This window comes from Hemitrygon akajei, chromosome 4, assembly GCF_048418815.1.
Source record: "Hemitrygon akajei chromosome 4, sHemAka1.3, whole genome shotgun sequence".
NCBI lineage: Eukaryota > Metazoa > Chordata > Chondrichthyes > Myliobatiformes > Dasyatidae > Hemitrygon > Hemitrygon akajei.
The window spans coordinates 166290218-166308572 of NC_133127.1; the positions used below are offsets into that span (position 1 = coordinate 166290218).

At 35.4% G+C, this 18355-nt stretch overlaps 1 protein-coding gene and 1 long non-coding RNA gene across 3 annotated transcripts in view; one reads left to right on the forward strand and one right to left on the reverse strand.

The window, feature by feature from the left end:
* The window catches only part of nbeaa (neurobeachin a), a 772475-nt gene that overhangs the window by 92558 nt on the left and 661562 nt on the right, over positions 1-18355 (forward strand). For both annotated transcript variants that reach the window (XM_073043888.1, XM_073043887.1), the window contains exon 2: positions 5042-5273. In XM_073043888.1, the coding sequence (XP_072899989.1) occupies positions 5042-5273 (232 nt within the window). The remainder of the gene's footprint in view (positions 1-5041; positions 5274-18355) is intronic.
* Positions 101-18355, reverse strand: part of LOC140726904 (uncharacterized) — a 284399-nt gene continuing 266144 nt past the window's right edge. Inside the window, exons 3-4 of the long non-coding RNA XR_012098751.1 lie at positions 3801-4021; positions 101-2039 (exon numbers count right to left, since the gene is read on the reverse strand). This is a non-coding gene — a long non-coding RNA (uncharacterized lncRNA). The remainder of the gene's footprint in view (positions 2040-3800; positions 4022-18355) is intronic.

Sequence of the window (18355 nt, forward strand, 5' to 3'; positions counted from 1 at the left end):
TAGATTGAAAGAATAGAGAGAAAATTTACAAGGATGTTGCCAGGACTGGAGGACCTGAGTTATAAGGAAATATTGAATAGATTAGAAGATTGTTCCCTAAAACTTGGAAGATTGAGAGGAGATTTGCTAGAGGTACACAAAATGATGAGGTATACAGTTAGTGTAATTGCAAGCAAGTTTTTTCCACTATTTGATTGAGGCTACAACTAGAGGTCATGGGTTAAGGCTGAAAGGTGAAATGTTTAGGAGAAACATGAGAAGAAACTTCTTCACTCAGAGTGTGGAGAATGTCAAACGAGTTGCTAGCACAAGTGGTGGATACAATTTTGATTTCAAATGAAGTTTGGATAGGTACATGGATGGGAGGACTATGGAGCGCTATGGTTGGAGTGCAGATTATGGGACTAGGCAGTTTAAATGGTGTGACACAGACTTGATGGGCCAAAGGACAGGTTTCTGTGATGTAGCTTTCTATTTTCTCTATGACTTGATGTCCTTACCCATTCATTTATACTGCTTATATCTACTTGAGGCCTGCTCTACCAGGCACAGTGAACCTATGGTGTGCATGCTGAAAAAGGCACATGCAGAAATGTTGTTGGTATGGGAGTGTAATGCCTCAATTCATTATGCCAAAATGCATTTTTAAGGATTTACCAAACCTGAAAGGATTCATGATAGATTTTGAGGTTCCTGAAAAGAGACACAGAGAGCCTTCCAATGCAAGTTTTGGACATTATTATTTCAACTGCTGAACAATTTTTTTTAAGATTCAGTAAGTTCAGGGTTTTTGAAGAAATTTTAGAAAATCATAAGATATGCAGATAGTATAACATTAGACAAACTAAATTTGGAAATGTTGCAGTGGTTGAATTGGATAATTTTAAAGTCCAGTTGATTGATTTTCAAAGTAGTTCAATTCGGAGGCAAAGCTTTGTTGATTTAAAAAATGAACTAGAAAATATTGAAAGAAATCAGAGACTGGACCAAAGCATAAAAATCTGGACAGTGAAGTTCTGAAACTCTGGAATTTTGATTCTGAGACTTTTAACTGAAAAATCTTGCAATGCTAATATTAACAGTATTTTTATTGACATTCTGATGTGTATTATTATTTTCAGTTGTGAACTTGGTCAAGAAAAATATAGGAGTAGGCTTACTAATGAACCTAAGTGCATAGCTCTCAAAACAACCAAATAGAAACCCTATGTGAAATATTTGTCATCATTTTGCAGCAACAGAAGCCTCATTGATAGTAGCTTGTTTATTTTCCTTTCCTTGATCTTTTATGAATGTACATCAAAGCTTATAATTTCACTTTTGCATTTCTTTATATATGAGGTACAATAACAATGCTGCTGAGAAATTTTTTCTCAATTGTCTATTGAAAGGCTAGTATTAATTTGTCCTGCTGACCTTGTGTGCGAAGTAGGAAGTAAACAATTCAGCAGTAAACCCAAATGCACTCAGTTGAACATGGGAGTCAGGACATCACATCAAAGCTTTTGGTGCTTTATTGGGCAGCATATGTATAGACAATAGAATTAGAATAAAACTGAGAGAGAACCAGAAAAATACCGTAAGTACTTAATAATAAGTACTTTATTTATTTCAAGTGGGGAATTCTTTCGTTACAGCAGCAACATTTAAAAATACACTTAGCAGTGTGCAGACTTAACCAATAATAATGTACAGAATAATAATATGCATCTCTGTCCGCATGGACGCTCTTGAAACCAAGTATGGTAACACTATGATCTGGGGAATGAGCGTGTAGCCAGGTCTCAGTTAAGCACAAAAACATTGCACTCCCAATATTCCCTCTGTGTCTTAATCAGTGCACCAAACTCGTCTGTCTTGTTTCCCCAGGACCCCATGTTTGTCATGATGATCGTAGGAGTACAGGGTTTATTTTTTCTCCTCTTAGCCTTAACTTTCACTCCAGCCCTGCAGCCTCGGCATCACCTCCCAAACTCCTGCGGGATCTCGGGCCACACTCTGGCTGTAGCGTTGGTTTGTGTAACTCAATCCGCTGGTCTCTGTAATAAGCACAACATTCACTCAACTTTTGCTCCAAACACAAGGTAGCCATTTCAAAATCAGCAAACTTGTGACTATTAAGTCGCACATTCATAAGAAATTAGGATATTAAGCTAGACTTAAAAGTAAAATATCCAAAAAAGTTCAAAGTAAATTTATTATCAAAGTACATGTATGTACAACATTTGTATATATGTCACCACATGAAATCATGATACTGAATTTCTTGTGGGCATATTCAATATCCAATAACCCTAATAGTATCAGTGAGAGACCACACCAAGGGGGACAGCCAACAAAAAAAAGGAAAAAAAAACACCTTGTGGTGCATCTACACTGATAAAGATTGAGGAGGAGATGTTGTCAATCCGAACAGACTGGGTTCTGCAAGTGAGGAAATCGAAGATCCAATTCTACAAGGAGGTATTGAGGCCAAGGTCTTGAAGTTACTGATTAGTTTTGAGGGGATGATAGATTTGAATGTTGAGTTGTTCAATGAAGAACATCATGATGTATGCATCTATGCTGTCTAGATGTTCTAGGGTTGAGTGAAGGGCGAATGAAATGGTATTTACTATGGGCCTGCTGTGCTGATAAGCAAATTGGATCCAAGTCTTAGTGAATACTCCTGTCCAGTGCTAAAGACTCAGCTAGGTATCCTGTTTGGGCTTGATACTTTCTGTGGGTTCACCCTCTTGAAGGATGTTCTCATTTTGGCCCCAAAGACTGAAATTATATTGTCATCAGGGTCTGTGGGAGTTTGTGGTGATTCCTCTATGTTTTGATAGTCAGGCGAGCATAAGAGGCATTGAGCCCATCTGGAAGCATAGCATTGTTGTCACCTATGTCCCTTGATTTCACTTTATACACAAAATTATCTACGTTATAAGTATACCTAATAAACCTGATTCGCATCACATGCTGGTGATAATAAACAAAGTTTCAAGGTATACAAGAAGATTAATATTATGTAAGTGTTCCTTAAATTACCAAGGCTGGTCAAGCACTATACTAATAATCAAGAATAAACTTTTACATAATATTAACACAAAATATTGCTCAGATAGCAATCTTCTCTACAAACTGAAACAACACTTATAGGTGATGATTTTGATGGTACAAGCAAAAGAAACATGTCGCAAGATTGTGTGTATGACCTTTAGTCTGACTGAAAAACTCTACTTAGAGAAAAATGGCTATCCTCCTGTTGTGAACCAACAGAATTTCAAAATAAAAGTCAACAAGGTTATTATTTAACAAATAAAGCTTGAACATCAATAATTTTGGAACAGGTTTCTAAAATGCTTAATTTATTTCAATCTTGTCTCTGTTTTATTAATAGTAAAACAATGAATATGCATAAAAATAACAGGACACATCTTTTTTTGTTTGAAGTCAATACTTATTGTTAATAATTCATTCAATTATAATCTCTACTCAAAATTATTATGACATGGGAATTTTTTTTTAGATTATTGCCAATTTCAAAAATGTTTGCTGCCCCTGCTCTCTGCAATCTCCTTCTGCATTTATCTTTGTATCATGAGAAAACTTAAAAACAAAAGCTTTATGTGAGAGTGGCAAAGAGAAAGCCATTTTTGAAAAAAACTCACATGAAATCTCAGCTAGAGTTTGCCAGACCTACTGAGTTCCTGCAGCATGTGTGTTGTATTGCCTGTTGTTTCTTAACATTGGCACACCTCAACCAGTTACAATGGAAAACCATTGATTGAGAGCCTCTTCAACATCTGGATTGTTACCTTCATTCTTTAGTTTTTTGGATATTTCATGTAGTCCCTCACGTAATGCCCATTCTTGTTGCAGTTTATCCCACTGATGTGTCAAGCTTGTAATTGTAGGTTTCAGCATTCCAGTTATCTCTGCCAGTTGATGACAAGTGGTGTTAGGTTGATGGCTTTTAGTTTGGTCTAGTAGGGTAATTTTTTTTCGACAAATCTTTTCGTGCAATCTTGGCAAGCATCTGAAATATTTTAAAGTCAAAATCAAAAACAAAATGATCAAAAATCACTGTATTTTGAATTGGTGTCTTTGGCTGAAATGGATAACATAACACAAACACATGCAACTGACATTTAAAAATTGTTTGCTCTAAGCATACCTCATGTCTGTTAGCCATATAAGTGCACATGACTGGCGCTATTGCAAAACTGTTTGGCACCAGTCTTGTCTCTTGATTAAGTGGCGTAGTGTCTCAGATATGTAAAGGTTGTCCTGGCTGCTTTCTCAATTAGCTTTTGTTCTTTAAGAGTTGTCTCAAATAAGCAGCAGCCCCGATTAACGGATGGCCTAATTAGCCAAAATCCACCTTGCAAACAGTGTTAATTCATTAATTTTTAGCCATTGATAATGAACTATCATAGCTTTTGTAGTCTACAAAAAGACATTTGTGCTTCATCTCTTTGTAGTTTGCTTTGATTAGATTTCACACTTACGACGCCTATTATTGATAAAAAGCTTTAATATGAATTTGTTATATCCTTGCATATGTACCTTCACCCTTTTCCTGAAAATAGATTTCAGCAGTATTTTGCTTTTTAATATAAATATTCTTGCCAATGTTTGGAACATGGTTTTCATTACATTATTGCTGCTGACAGGCTATTTGAGGATCATCAGTACTGAGCACCAATGTTTATAGGCACTGAGCAATCCTTACTGTAGGTTTTGTTCAGGAATGGGACCTGAAGCTAATATTGTCCTCCCTAAGGCAGGAACACAAATTGTAATTTAGTGTGTCTATTGCTTCTGTGCCTGATTAGTTAATTTGGAATAGGGGTGGAGATCAAGGACAAAATCAAGTTTTCTTGATAAACACTGTACCAGTGGAGCTGAATGCTGAAGTAGTTTTTTGCAAAAAATACTTTTGAATATTGTGGCCTGAAACATTTAGAACTGCTGCATGATTTAAGATTTTGAGACTGTAAAATATAAAAAGATGAAAATATTAAAATTATTGACCTTTTCTCTTTTGTCATGGCAGCTGGTTGGTGGAGAGTTTGATTTGGAAATTAACTTCATTATTCAGGATGCAGAAAGTATAGCATGCATGATTGAACTTCTTGAACACTGTGATGTCACCTGCCAAGCAGAGATTTGGAGTATGTTCACAGCTATACTACGCAAGAGTGTACGGAACCTGCAAGCAAGCACGGAGGTTGGCCTTATTGAGCAAGTACTGATAAAGATGAGCAAAGTGGATGACATGATAGCAGGTATGCATTCTGTATGTCAAGTATGATTCTAATAGTGAAGACATTTTTAAAAAATTGTGTTATTATTTTATGTTTAATTAACAAACTTTTCAAAGTACATTGGTAGAATACAGTTTGGAGACTGTGATATCTTGCTTTTTAATGCAGATGGCAGGGCAGGTTAAGAAGATATGCAAGAGTAAACTATTAACTCCCATGGGTCTACTCTTCCATTTATTAACATTATGGTTGATCTTTTATTTGAGAGCCACTTCCCATGGATATCATATTTCTTGATTTCCTTAATATCAAATAGCATGCTTGTCTGTCATGTGGAGGTATATTGAGAACAGTTTTAAAATTAGTATGGAATAATAAACTTCATTATTTGAGACAAGGAAGTTGCATGGAATCTTGACAAAACCCAAGCTCAGTTACAACTGAATAATCTCAATGTTAGAAATGTGTGAACATCTTTATGTTGCTGCAGAAGAGATTTACTAAAGTGATTTAATTGTTGGAGGTCAGCAGCTGGAAGATAGATTGGAGGGGCAAGGATTTTGATCTTTGTGGTTGAGAAAGGATGTGATAAGAGTTATTTAAAATTTTGAAATATAAATAATGGATTTGGTGGAAGGTTCAAAAAGCTGATGAGCACTCTTAAAATGATTAGGAAATGAACCACTAGGAATCAAGAATACATTAGTGGGGTTGGGGTATAAGTGAGGTAGATTCGGTCATGGTGTTCAAAAGGGAAATAGACAAACACTTGCAGCCATGGATACTTTCCATTTCAAGTAGTTATCTAGTCCCCTTTTGAACCCTGCTACTGAATCAGCTTCCACTTTTCCCCTACCTCAGGCAATGCCTTCCTGATTGGCTGGAGAATGACAGCATCTTCATTGCTATTTTATAGAGCCAGAAAGAATTTGAAGAACCAAATGGCCTCCTCTATACCTTTTTGTGAAACTATTTTGTATTCCTGTATCATTGTAAGCATCTTGGCAATAAAATAATCAAAAATCAAATAACACAGTTGCTAGAAATCTGCAATTAAAGTATAAAAGTGCTGTAAATATTTATGTCAGGTAACATCTGTGAAGGAGATTACAGTAAATGTTTAGCTGTGTGACCTTTCGTCAGAACTCAACAATGAAGCAATTATTCTCTCTTTATCTCTGTCTCTGTCTCTCTTACTCTCTCTGTGCCCCCTCTCTCCTCTCCCTTCTTCCTTCTCCCCACCCAATCTTTCTTAATACCAATTTTCTTAGTCCCACTTTTCCACTTTTTTGTTTTTATTTCTCCTTCAGTGTGTTTTGCTAGTTTCCACTCAAGGGTTGTCTTCAATACCTCATTATATATTTTCACCTAACAGTCCGAGAACCAGGATAGGCCAGTTTGTTGAACTGACTCTGCCATTGAGTAGGATTATGGTTGATTATATATTCATTAAGTTCACTTTCTTGCTCTTGTCCATAATTCTTGCTATCATTATTGAATTTTGGAATCTGTTTTATTTTTAAGTAAGTTGAAGGATTCTACCCCACACTCCTGTGGGAAAGAGCTCCAAAGATTTACATTAAATGGAAGAGATTCTTCTTCATCTCTGTCTAAAATAGTTGTTCCTTATACTGAAACTCTTCCCCTGGTTCTGAACGCTTTCAGGAGAGGAAACACCCTCCTCCCATTTATCTTGTCTAGCCACCGAAGAATTGTATGGATTTCAATAAGGTTTTATCTTGTTGTTTTACTCTCCATTAAGTAGAATCGCGTTGTTTAACTTTTCCTCCTCATCTGGGATCATTGTGCTGAACCATCTCTGAACTGCCGCCATTGAAATATCTTTCTCTTTCAATATTTTTATTAGTTTCTGCATAAAAGAATACAGAGTACAAAAAGATAAATAAGTAAAAAAAAGTACCAAATACATTGTATTAAAAATACAGTTACAATCACAAACTCTGTATTCATAAAAATTAAATTAAATCGTAATATTGAAATATAATAATTTTGTTATACAGAAAAAAAATCTAAACCTACTACTAAAGTCAGAGCTGTTAGGAAAAGCAAGAAAAAAAGGGGAAAAAACCTTTATCATATAATAAAATATATTATTAGTCACCATCCAGCCCAAGATCTTAAAGCACAAACTAATGGAGATGGGAGTAGACTCTCACATGGTGGATTGGATAGTGGACTACTTGACAGATAGACCTCAGTATGTGCGGTTGGGAGACTGTAGGTCTGACACAGTGGTCAGCAGCACAGGAGCGCCACAGGGAACCGTACTCTCTCCGGTCCTGTTCACCCTGTACACATCTGACTTCCAATATAACTCGGAGTCCTGCCATGTGCAGAAGTTCGCTGATGACACGGCCATAGTGGGGTGTGTCAGGAATGGACAGGAGGAGGAGTATAGGAAACTGATACAGGACTTTGTGATATGGTGCAACTCAAACTACCTGCGTCTCAATGTCACCAAGACCAAGGAGATGGTGGTGGACTTTAGAAGATCTAGGCCTCATATGGAGCCAGTGATCATTAATGGAGAATGTGTGGAGCAGGTTAAGACCTACAAGTATCTGGGAGTACAGTTGGACGAGAAGCTAGACTGGACTGCCAACACAGATGCCTTGTGCAGGAAGGCACAGAGTCGACTGTACTTCCTTAGAAGGTTGGCGTCATTCAATGTCTGCAGTGAGATGCTGAAGATGTTCTATAGGTCAGTTGTTGAGAGCGCCCTCTTCTTTGTGGTGGCGTGTTGGGGAGGAAGCATTAAGAAGAAGGACGCCTCACGTCTTAATAAGCTGATAAGGAAGGCGGGCTCTGTCGTGGGCAAAGTACTGGAGAGTTTAACATCGGTAGCTGAGCGAAGGGCGCTGAGTAGGCTACGGTCAATTATGGAAAACCCTGAACATCCTCTACATAGCACCATCCAGAGACAGAGAAGCAGTTTCAGCGACAGGTTACTGTCGATGCAATGCTCCTCAGACAGGATGAAGAGGTCAATACTCCCCAATGCCATTAGGCTTTACAATTCAACTGCCAGGACTTAAGAACTTTTTTTTTTTTTTTTAAAGCTATTATTAATGCTTTTTGAGTTAGTGATTTAGATGCATATCATATTATTACTGAGTTAAGTATTGTATGTAATGAGTTTTTGCTACAACAAGTGTATGGGACATTGGAAAAAATGTTGAATTTCCCCATGGGGATGAATAAAGTATCTATCTATCTATCTATCTATCTATCTATCTGTCCTTTAACAACAAATCAAAGGTTTTGAGAACTATCTTTAAATAGAAGAGCCAAACTGTTCATGGACGCTAGATGTGATCTCACAACATTGTAGTAAAACTTCTCCAGTTTCATACTTCAGCTCCCTTAGTTTAGGCCAGCATTTCCCTATCACCTGCTATCCTCATCAGCTAGTTTTATGTTTTATCAACAAAGACATTCAAAACCCAAAATTAATTTTTTTTTCTGAAAATGGCAAAATAATGAGTATGTAGGAATTGATTGAATATCTTGCCTTCTGCAAAGAAATAATTTTGTTAGTGTGGTAAGAAGCAAAACCTAGTGGTTGAATTTTACCAGTTTGAGTTGCTCTAAAACAGAATTTACGCATTTGATTCGGTACTTGTGCCTGTGATCTTTTTAAAATTGCGTCATATTCATAAAGCCCTTTAACCCAACTGGTCCAAGTTAACCAAGATTCTCATATCAGAGTGTACTATGTGCACATGTTTCGTTCATATCCCTAAAAAAGGTGACATCCATCATTAAAGATCCCAAACACCCAGGACATGCCCTCTTCTTATTGCTACCATCAAGGAGCTTGAAGACACATGCTCAGAGTTTCAGGAACAGCATCTTCTCCTCTGCCATCAGATTTCTGAATGGACAATAAACCTATGCACACTACTTCAGTATTATTTTTCTCTCTCTTTTTCCACAACTTATTTAATTTATTTTTAAATAGTTTAATAGTTCAATAGTTTCATTCAATATCAGAGAAATCTTTACCATGTACATCCTGATATTCTTGTTCTTCACAGACATTCATGAAATCAGAAATATGCCCCAAAGAATAAGTGACAGTAAAAATGTTAGAACCCCAAAGCCCCCTCCTACACAAGCAGCAGAAAGCAACGACCCACCCCCTCACTCACTCACTTTAGCAAAAAAAATCATCACCCTCCACTCACTAAGCAATTGCAAAGCCCCCCAAAAAATTACGATTTGCAATATATCAAAAACTAACCATTCACCTGACAACTTGACATGCCACAGGCTCTATCTCTCCCTAATAAAGGTGAAAAGAGGCGTCCCCTTTTTACAGCGAAAGGGAAGACATAACAAAACAACTTGCTGATTTATGATAAAGTCTGTCGCACTGCCTCTTATTGTAATTTATAGTTTTTATTATTACGTATTGCAGTGTGCTACTGCTGCAATACAATAAGCTTCATGACATGTGCCAGTGATAGTAAATCTATTTCTGAACCTTTCCTATCCATATACCTAGAGAAATAAGGAAGTATAGATGCTGGAATCTGGAGCAGCACATAAAGCACTGGAAAAACTTAGCAGCTCAGGTAGCATCAATTGAGCTTGAATGTCAATTTCCTTCCATCGATGCTGCCTGACCCACTGAAGTCCTCTAGTGCTTTGTGTATTGCTAGCCCTAAACCTGTCCAAGTGCCTTTAACTGTTGTTAATTTATGTGCCTCTACTATTTCCTCTGGTGGTCATTTCATATACTGACCACACTGCTCTTCAGGTTACTCTTAAGTCTAAAACCTAAACCTGTGTTCTCTAGATTTTGTTTCCATGACCCCGTCTATGCCTTTCCTGATTTTATACAGTATATCTCCATAAGATTTCCCCTTATTTTCTACTCTCTAGTGAATAAAGACCTGACTACTCAATCTCTTTGCATAATTTAGTCCCTTGAGTCCTAGCAACATTTTCAAATATCTCTTCTGCACCCCTTTCAATTTAATGCCATCTTTCTTGTAGCAGTATAATTGGAAGCAAATTGATGAATGCTGTCACTCCAGTATCTTGTATAACTCCATCATAACATCCCAATTTCTGTACTCAGATCCCTGATTGATGAAGGCCAGCATGCCAAAAGCTGCCTTCACATTTTGTCTACCTGTGATGACACTTTCAAGGAACCATGTACGAGGGGTGATTGATGAGTTAGTGGCCTAAGGTAGAAGGAGTCTATTGAGAAAACCTAGCACATTTATTTTTCAACATAGTCCCTTCCTACATTTACTCACTTAGTCCAGTGGTCATGGAGCATACAGATCTTGGACCTCCAGAAAATGCCCACAGATGGGTGATTGATAAGTTTGTGGCCTGAGGTAGAAGGACATGAGTTGTACACCTCTCATTACATGCACATGCAAGCCAACTCTTTGAGTGATTATGCAGAAAGTTTGAAGTTAATAACTCATCAGTTAATAACTCATTGGGGTGATTGATAAGTTCGTGGCCTAAGGTAGAAGATGAGTTATTAACTACAAACTTTTTGCATAATCACTCAGAGTTGTCCTGCATGTGCATGTAACGAGAGCTGTATAACTCACCTTCTTCTACCTTAGGCCATGAACTTATCAATCACCCATGCTGTGGACACTTTCTGGAGGTTCAAGATCTGTATGCTCCTCGACTGCTGGACTAAGTGAGTAAATGTAGGAGGGGACTGTGTTGAAAAATAAATGTGCTAGGTTTTCTAAAATTGACTCCGACTTCCAGTTAAGATGGCAGTAGCTTAAGTCGCTAAAACTATTGCTCTGCTCCATTTCATGTACCTGCATTTATTTCTTACTCTTCCTCCCACTATTGAAGATGCTGGCTGCACAATGAGTGTATCTAAGCCTACTAAATCGGCAAAAAAAGACACTCCATCGGAAGCAACCTTGAGTGAAATTGTGTCACTGTTAGAACAAGCCCGACAAGATATGTTTTCTCAATTTAGTTTGTTGGAACTGAAACTGGATAAAATCAGCTCTACACTGGAGAATCACGCTCAACGTTTATCACATGTTGAAGAAGTCACGGAGAAACTAGACCGTCGTTGTAACAACCTGAAAAGAGTTTGCTCTACCCTAAAGGAACATAATAGCAAGTTAACTCTTAAAGTTATGGACCTTGAAAGCAGGAGTAGGCGCCAAAATCTTCGAATTCTCGGCTTGCCTGAGACTGTTGAAGGGGGATCTCCTGTTGAATTTTTCTCAAACTTTCTATGTGAGATCTTTGGAAGTGAAATACTTTCCAGTCCTCCAGAGATTGATCGAGTGCACCGTATCTTTACATCTCGCTCAGCGGATGGCCAGAGACCACGTCCAGTGATAATTTGCCTCCATCGTTACCAAATCAAGGATTTACTAATTAAAGAAGCTCGCTGACGTAAAACGCTTCAATATAAAGGTCATGCTATCCGTTTAGTAGAGGACTATGCACCTCAAGTTATGAGTCAATGTGCTGAATACAGAGGAGTAATGAAAGTTCTCTACGATTGTGGACTTCATCCGTCTCTCACCTATCCAGCCCGGCTCCGAATCAAGCTTAGGAACGGCGATTTTAAACGTTTCGATTCGGTTGCAGAGGCGCAGACCTTATTTTTCTTTCTTTTTAAATCTTTTTATTAATTTTAAGAAAAACATTAGTGAAATATGAATACAAAACGTTTGAGAGTACATAATTAATAGTTTAAATAAACAATCAGATACGTAATAATCAATATATAAGGCCTCCCAAACTCATAGTATTAATGTAAAAGACTCAAAAAAGAGGGGAAAAAAAACCCCAACAAAAACTAAAAGAAAACTTTAAAAAAAAACTAACCAACATGGGCAATTGCATAATGTTAAATACATACAGTAGTGCCGATAACTCCGAACCTCCATCCAAATAATTAAGGATAATAACAGTAAGGTTTAGGATCAGACCATTTAACTCATATGAAAATGTTGAATAAATGGTCTCCAAGTTTCCTCAAATTTAACTGAAGAATCAAAAACCACACTTCTAATTTTTTCTAAACTCAGACAAGAAATAGTTTGAGAAAACCACTGAAATACAGTTGGAGGGTTAATTTCTTTCCAATTCAGTAAAATAGATCTTCTAGCCATTAATGTAACAAATGCAATCATTCATTGAGATGAAGCGGATAGACGATTATTATCTATCATTGGTAAACCAAAAATTGCAGTAAAAGGATGCGGTTGGAGATTGATATTTAAAACTCTTGAAATAATATTAAAATATCTTTCCAATAATTTTGTAAACAAGGACAAGACGAAAACATATGAGTCAATGAAGCAACATCAGAATGACATCTGTCACAGGTTGAATTAACATAAGAATAAAATCGAGCAAGTTTATCTTTAGACATGTGAGCTCTATGTACAACCTTAAATTGTATTAGGGCATGTTTAGCACAAATAGAGGACGAATTTACCAATGATAAAATTTTTTCCCATTCCTTAGTAGATATAGGACAATGCAATTCTTCTTGCCATTCCTTCTTAATTTTTCCTGATACATCTGGCTGTACACTCATAATCATATTATAAATGATAGCTACTAAACCCTTTTGACCAGGATTGAGGGCTAAAATTCTTTCTGTAATGTCCAATGGACATTCTTTCGAAAAAGACTTTAATTCATTATACAGAAAATTTCTGACTTGCAAATATCTAAAAAAATGGGTTTTAGGTAAATTATATTTATTAGATAGCTGTTCAAAGGACATAATGTTATCATCCAAAAACAGATCACGAAAACATGTTATACCTTTTGTTTTCCATAAAAGAAAAGCTTGATCTATAGATGAAGGCCGAAAAAAGTAGTTAGATATTATAGGACATGACAGCATAAACTTATTCAAGCCAAAAAATTTACAAAATTGAAACCAAATTCGTAATGTATACTTGACTATAGGATTAGTTATCTGTTTATTCATTTTGAATAATGAAAAAGGAAGTGAAGATCCTAAGATTGAGATCAATGAAAAATCTTGCACAGATTTACATTCCAAATTTACCCATTGTGGGCAAGCAGCTGTAGTCAATTCTTGTGTCCAGAATATTAAATACCGTATATTAACTGCCCAATAGTAAAATCTTAAGTTTGGTAGAGCCAAGCCGCCCTCCTTCTTAGGCTTCTGTAAATATTTTTTGCCTAGTCTAGGATTTTTGTTCTGCCACAAATAAGAAGATATTTTAGAGTCAACCATATCAAAAAAAGATTTAGGAATAAAAATTGGTAATGCTTGAAATAAATATAAAAATTTAGGTAGTATCATCATCTTAATGGCATTAACTCTGCCTACCAAAGACAAAGATAATGGAGACCACCTATTAACCAGTTGCTTAATTTGATCGATTAAAGGTAGAAAATTAATTTTAAATAAATCTTTATGTTTTTTTAGTAATTTTAATACCTAAATAAGTAAAATAATCTGTAACAATTCTATATGGTACATGATTATAAATTGGAACATGCATATTTAATGGAAATAGTTCACTCTTATTAAAATTCAATTTATAACCAGAAAAGTTACTAAATTGAGCGAGCAAAGAAGAAATAGCAGGAATAGATCTTTCAGGGTCAGATATATATAATAACAAGTCGTCCGCATATAATGATACCTTATACGTTGTCTCCCCACGGGTAATACCAAAAATATTGGGTGATTCACGAATAGCTATAGCCAAGGGTTCTAAAGCAATGTCAAATAATAACGGACTTAAAGGACAACCTTGCCTTGTACCACGAAATAGCTGAAAAAAAGGGGATCTTTGATTATTGGTAAAAACCGAAGCTAAGGGTTTATGGTATATTAATTTAATCCATGAAATAAATTTTGAACTAAAATTAAAATGTTGCATTGTATTAAATAAATATGGCCATTCGACTCTATCAAATGCTTTTTCGGCATCTAAAGAAATGACACATTCTGGCATTTTAGATGAAGAGGTATAAATAATATTAATTAATTTTCTAATATTAAAAGATGAATAGCGATTTTTAATAAATCCAGTCTGATCTTCAGAAATAATTCGAGGTAATATATTTTCCAATCTAATAGCCAAAATTTTACTAAAAATCTTAAAATCCGTATTCAACAAGGATATAGGCCGATAGGATGCACATTCAGTAGGGTCTTTATCTTTTTTAAGAATTAAAGAAATAGAAGCTTCATAAAAAGATTGTGGTAATTTGCCTATAATTAATGCATCTTTAAAAATTTTACAAAGCCAAGGAGAAAGTATGGAAGAAAAAGATTTTTAAAATTCTGCAGAAAAACCATCTGGACCAGAAGCTTTACCTGAATTCATTGAAAAAATAGCCTTTTCTATTTCAGACTCCGTAATAGGTGTATCTAAAAATACGCTATCCTCAACAGTTACTTTTGGGATATTCAATTTCCTTAAAAATTCATTTATTATAGAAGAGTCCTTAGTACATTCTGATTGATATAAGGAATTATAAAAATCTTGAAAGGCTTTATTTATCTCTTTGTGATCGATCGTCAAAGTACCATCTTGTTTACGAATCCTAGTAATCTGTCGTTTATCCGAAACAATTTTCAATTGGTTAGCTAGTAATTTACCAGACTTATCTCCATATATATAGAATTGGGCTTTTGATTTAATTAACTGACTTTCAATCGAGGAGGATAATAGTAAGCTAAGCTCCATTTGAAGTTCCACTCTTCCTTTATAAAGTTCTTTGCTAGGGTTCATTGAATAAATCTTGTCAATTGCTTTGATTTTATCAACTAGTGTTAATATTTTAGAATTAGTTCGTTTCCTAACTCCAGCAGAATATGAAATAATCTGTCCACGAATATATGCCTTAAAAGTATCCCACAAAGTTCCACTAGAGATCTCTGGTGTAAAATTTGTTGAGAAAAACACATCAATTTGCTGTTTAATAAAGTTGACAAAGTCAGGATCCTGCAATAAAACAGGATTAAACCTCCAACCTTTAGTATTAATATATGAATCCGTCATCTTAATAGATAACTTCAAAGGTGCATGATCAGATATGGTAATAGAGTCATATTTACAATCCATAACATCTGTAAGTAAATGGTGATCAATGAAAAGTAATCAATTCTTGAGTAATTATGGTAAACATGGGAAAAGTATGAAAATTCTTTGTCGTTAGGGTGTAAAAAACGCCAAATTTCACAAATAGCTGAATCAATCATAAAAGAGTTAATGAGAGAAGCCGATTTATTCGGAAGAGTTTGGGCGGGCTTGGATCTATCCATCAAAGGGTTTAAACAACAGTTAAAATCCCCACCCATTATCAATCTGTATTGATTCAAATTAGGAAAGGATGTAAATAAACATTTAAAAAATTCAGGACAATCAGTATTTGGAGCATAAACATTAACTAAAACAACTTTTTGATTAAAAAGTAGACCAGTAATAAGCAAAAATCTACCTTGCGGATCTGAAATTGTTTCATGATGTATAAAAGAAGTTGATGAATCTATAAAAATAGAAACACCTCTTACTTTGGCTTGCGAATTTGAGTTATACTGTTGGTCCTTCCAAAACCTAAACAACCGTTGACTATCCACCTTCCTTACATGAGTCTCTTGTACAAAAATAACATTAGCATTCATTCTATGGAATACTTTGAATGTTTTTTTCCATTTGATCGGATGAGTTAAACCATTAGTATTCCAAGAAACAAAGTTAATAGTCCTATCCATATTGACAATATTTATTACAATTAACACATAAGTTTGAAAAAAAAGTGAACTCATGAACCCGGAAGAAGGAAGTAAGTTCAAGGAGAAACCGGAAGTCACGGCACTGCGACCATTTTTGTAGTTTCATATAAGCCCATGAAATAAAACTAAGCAGAAAGCAGGCAAAAAAGAAAAGAAAAAAGAAAAATCCCCCTCCCTCCACCCTCAAAACCCCAGGAAAAAAGCCAAAAAGAGGCAAGCAAGCAATCTAATACTAAAATTACCCCCGTGTCTCAAGACGGCAACTCAGACACAACAAAGTTAAAAAAAATACAAACAACCCACATTATAAGAGAGGGTTGGTATAACAAAAGTTAAAATATAAAATTAGTATTATAAATGTATATAAACAAAAGGGTTAAAAAAGAATTAAAACGATAAAACCCATAAATGACTAATACTGGATTGGTATTTTAAATGAAAGTTTAAAACTTTCAAACACATCAAAACAGATATGACGTTCCAAGCACTAAAGTCTGTCGGGAAGAAGAAACGACATTTTATTTTTAAAAAAAATCTTAATATTTAAATGTTAACAGTATAAAAAAGCATATATCAGCTTAAAAAGAAAAGCAAAAAGGAGAAAAAAACCCCTAATAAGTTATTTTCAACGCTAATAGATTAGTAATATGGAAAAATAATAAAGTCAAAATAAACCGAGCAAAAAAAAGCTTTAACCGTATATAAGAAATACATGTAAGCCATACCCAAAAAAGACCAAACATCATTCTGTAACAGATCCAAATCTATAGGCTAAATTACATTAGTCAGCCCGATAGAATGTCATTGTTCCAGAAAACTTTGAGCATCCGCTGGAGATTTAAACAGCCGAAAAGTTCCGTCCTCAAGAGTGACTCTCAAGTGTGCTGGAAATAACAGCGCTTGCTTGCAGCCTTTCTGGTGAAATTTCGACATAACCGATCTAAAAGCCATTCTAGCCCTTAAAACTTCAGGGCTATAGTCTTCCAGAATGCAAAATTTAAACTCTTGATAGCAGATCATACCCTTTTTTCGAGCCACCCGAATCAAACGTTCTTTGGTATGAGGGTAATGGATCCGAAGAATTACATGTTGTGGTTTCAAACTTGAATCAGACCGAAAACGGGAAACACGGTGTGCCCGATCGATTACCGGGGGAGAGTCCAGTACCTCTGGACCCAAGACATCCATTAGAAATTTAGAGAAGACAGACCTTCATTGATATCCTATCTGCTACTTCAAGTTCTTCAGATACGATATGATATGATTTTTTTTTCTTTTCAGCCTTTTTCATAGACACCTCTTAAAGGTCTTTGGAGACTTTATTTGAAAATGGAGTCGGTGTTGCATTAAAAAATTGATATCGATTCATGAAGTGACGACGTCCTTGAATGGTTTTTTGTTTTTCTTTTCAGACTTCAGTCTCCAATTTCTGCAAATCTTGATATTTTCTTTTTTAAATTTAAAATGTAGCTGTTGTCGCATCTATTTAATTAGTAGCTTAATTATGTTGCATTGTCCTATTGAAGTGTTTTTTTTTCCATTTTCTCAATTTTAGTTTCTATCTTACATAATTTTAGTTCTTTAAAGGTGATGATTTTTTTTTTCTCTCCGGTTAGATTATTTTAACCTTAAGAAGCAGTTGATGCTGTACCTTTAAACTCAGTTTCGGGTTTGGATCAAATTCCTCTCGAATGGATTTTTCTTTGGTGGTTTTTTTCCTGTGTTTCAAGATGCTATTTGTGTTTTTTTTCTTATTTTTATGATTCGGTTGGATCACTTATTTTGACGTTAAAGTTTTTTTTTCTGTATGAGTTTATAGATTATCTTTTTTTCGGTTTATCAACTCGAAGGGGAAGGTTGGGGTAAAGTTTTTTTTAGACCATTATTATACTTTAAGATTTACAAACTTGAAATGCATTGTTTTTTCTTGTTAAGGTAAATCTTTGTAACTCTTAAAGCTTTTTGGTGTTTATTTCCATTACTGTATCCACAGTTGGAGTGGAGTTAATTAAGATGTTACGGATGTAGGGGGTTAGTTTTTCTCTGGGAGCGCTTGCTGCTTTATATTTGCAGCTTTCTTCTTGTAGGTTTAGAGGGTGTGGGTGAGAACTCCAATGCTAATATTATATATGGAGTTTTAACATATTTGTACTATACAGGATGTAATTTTATCCTGTTTTTTTTCTTCTATACTTTTGCCCCAGAATTACATATAAATTTCAGCTATAGTTTAATGCCTGCTATCTTTTTTTTTCTTATGTTCAGTGGTTAGACCATTGGACTTTGTCAGCTGGAATGTTAAGGGTTTGAATCATCCGGTTAAAAGGGGGAG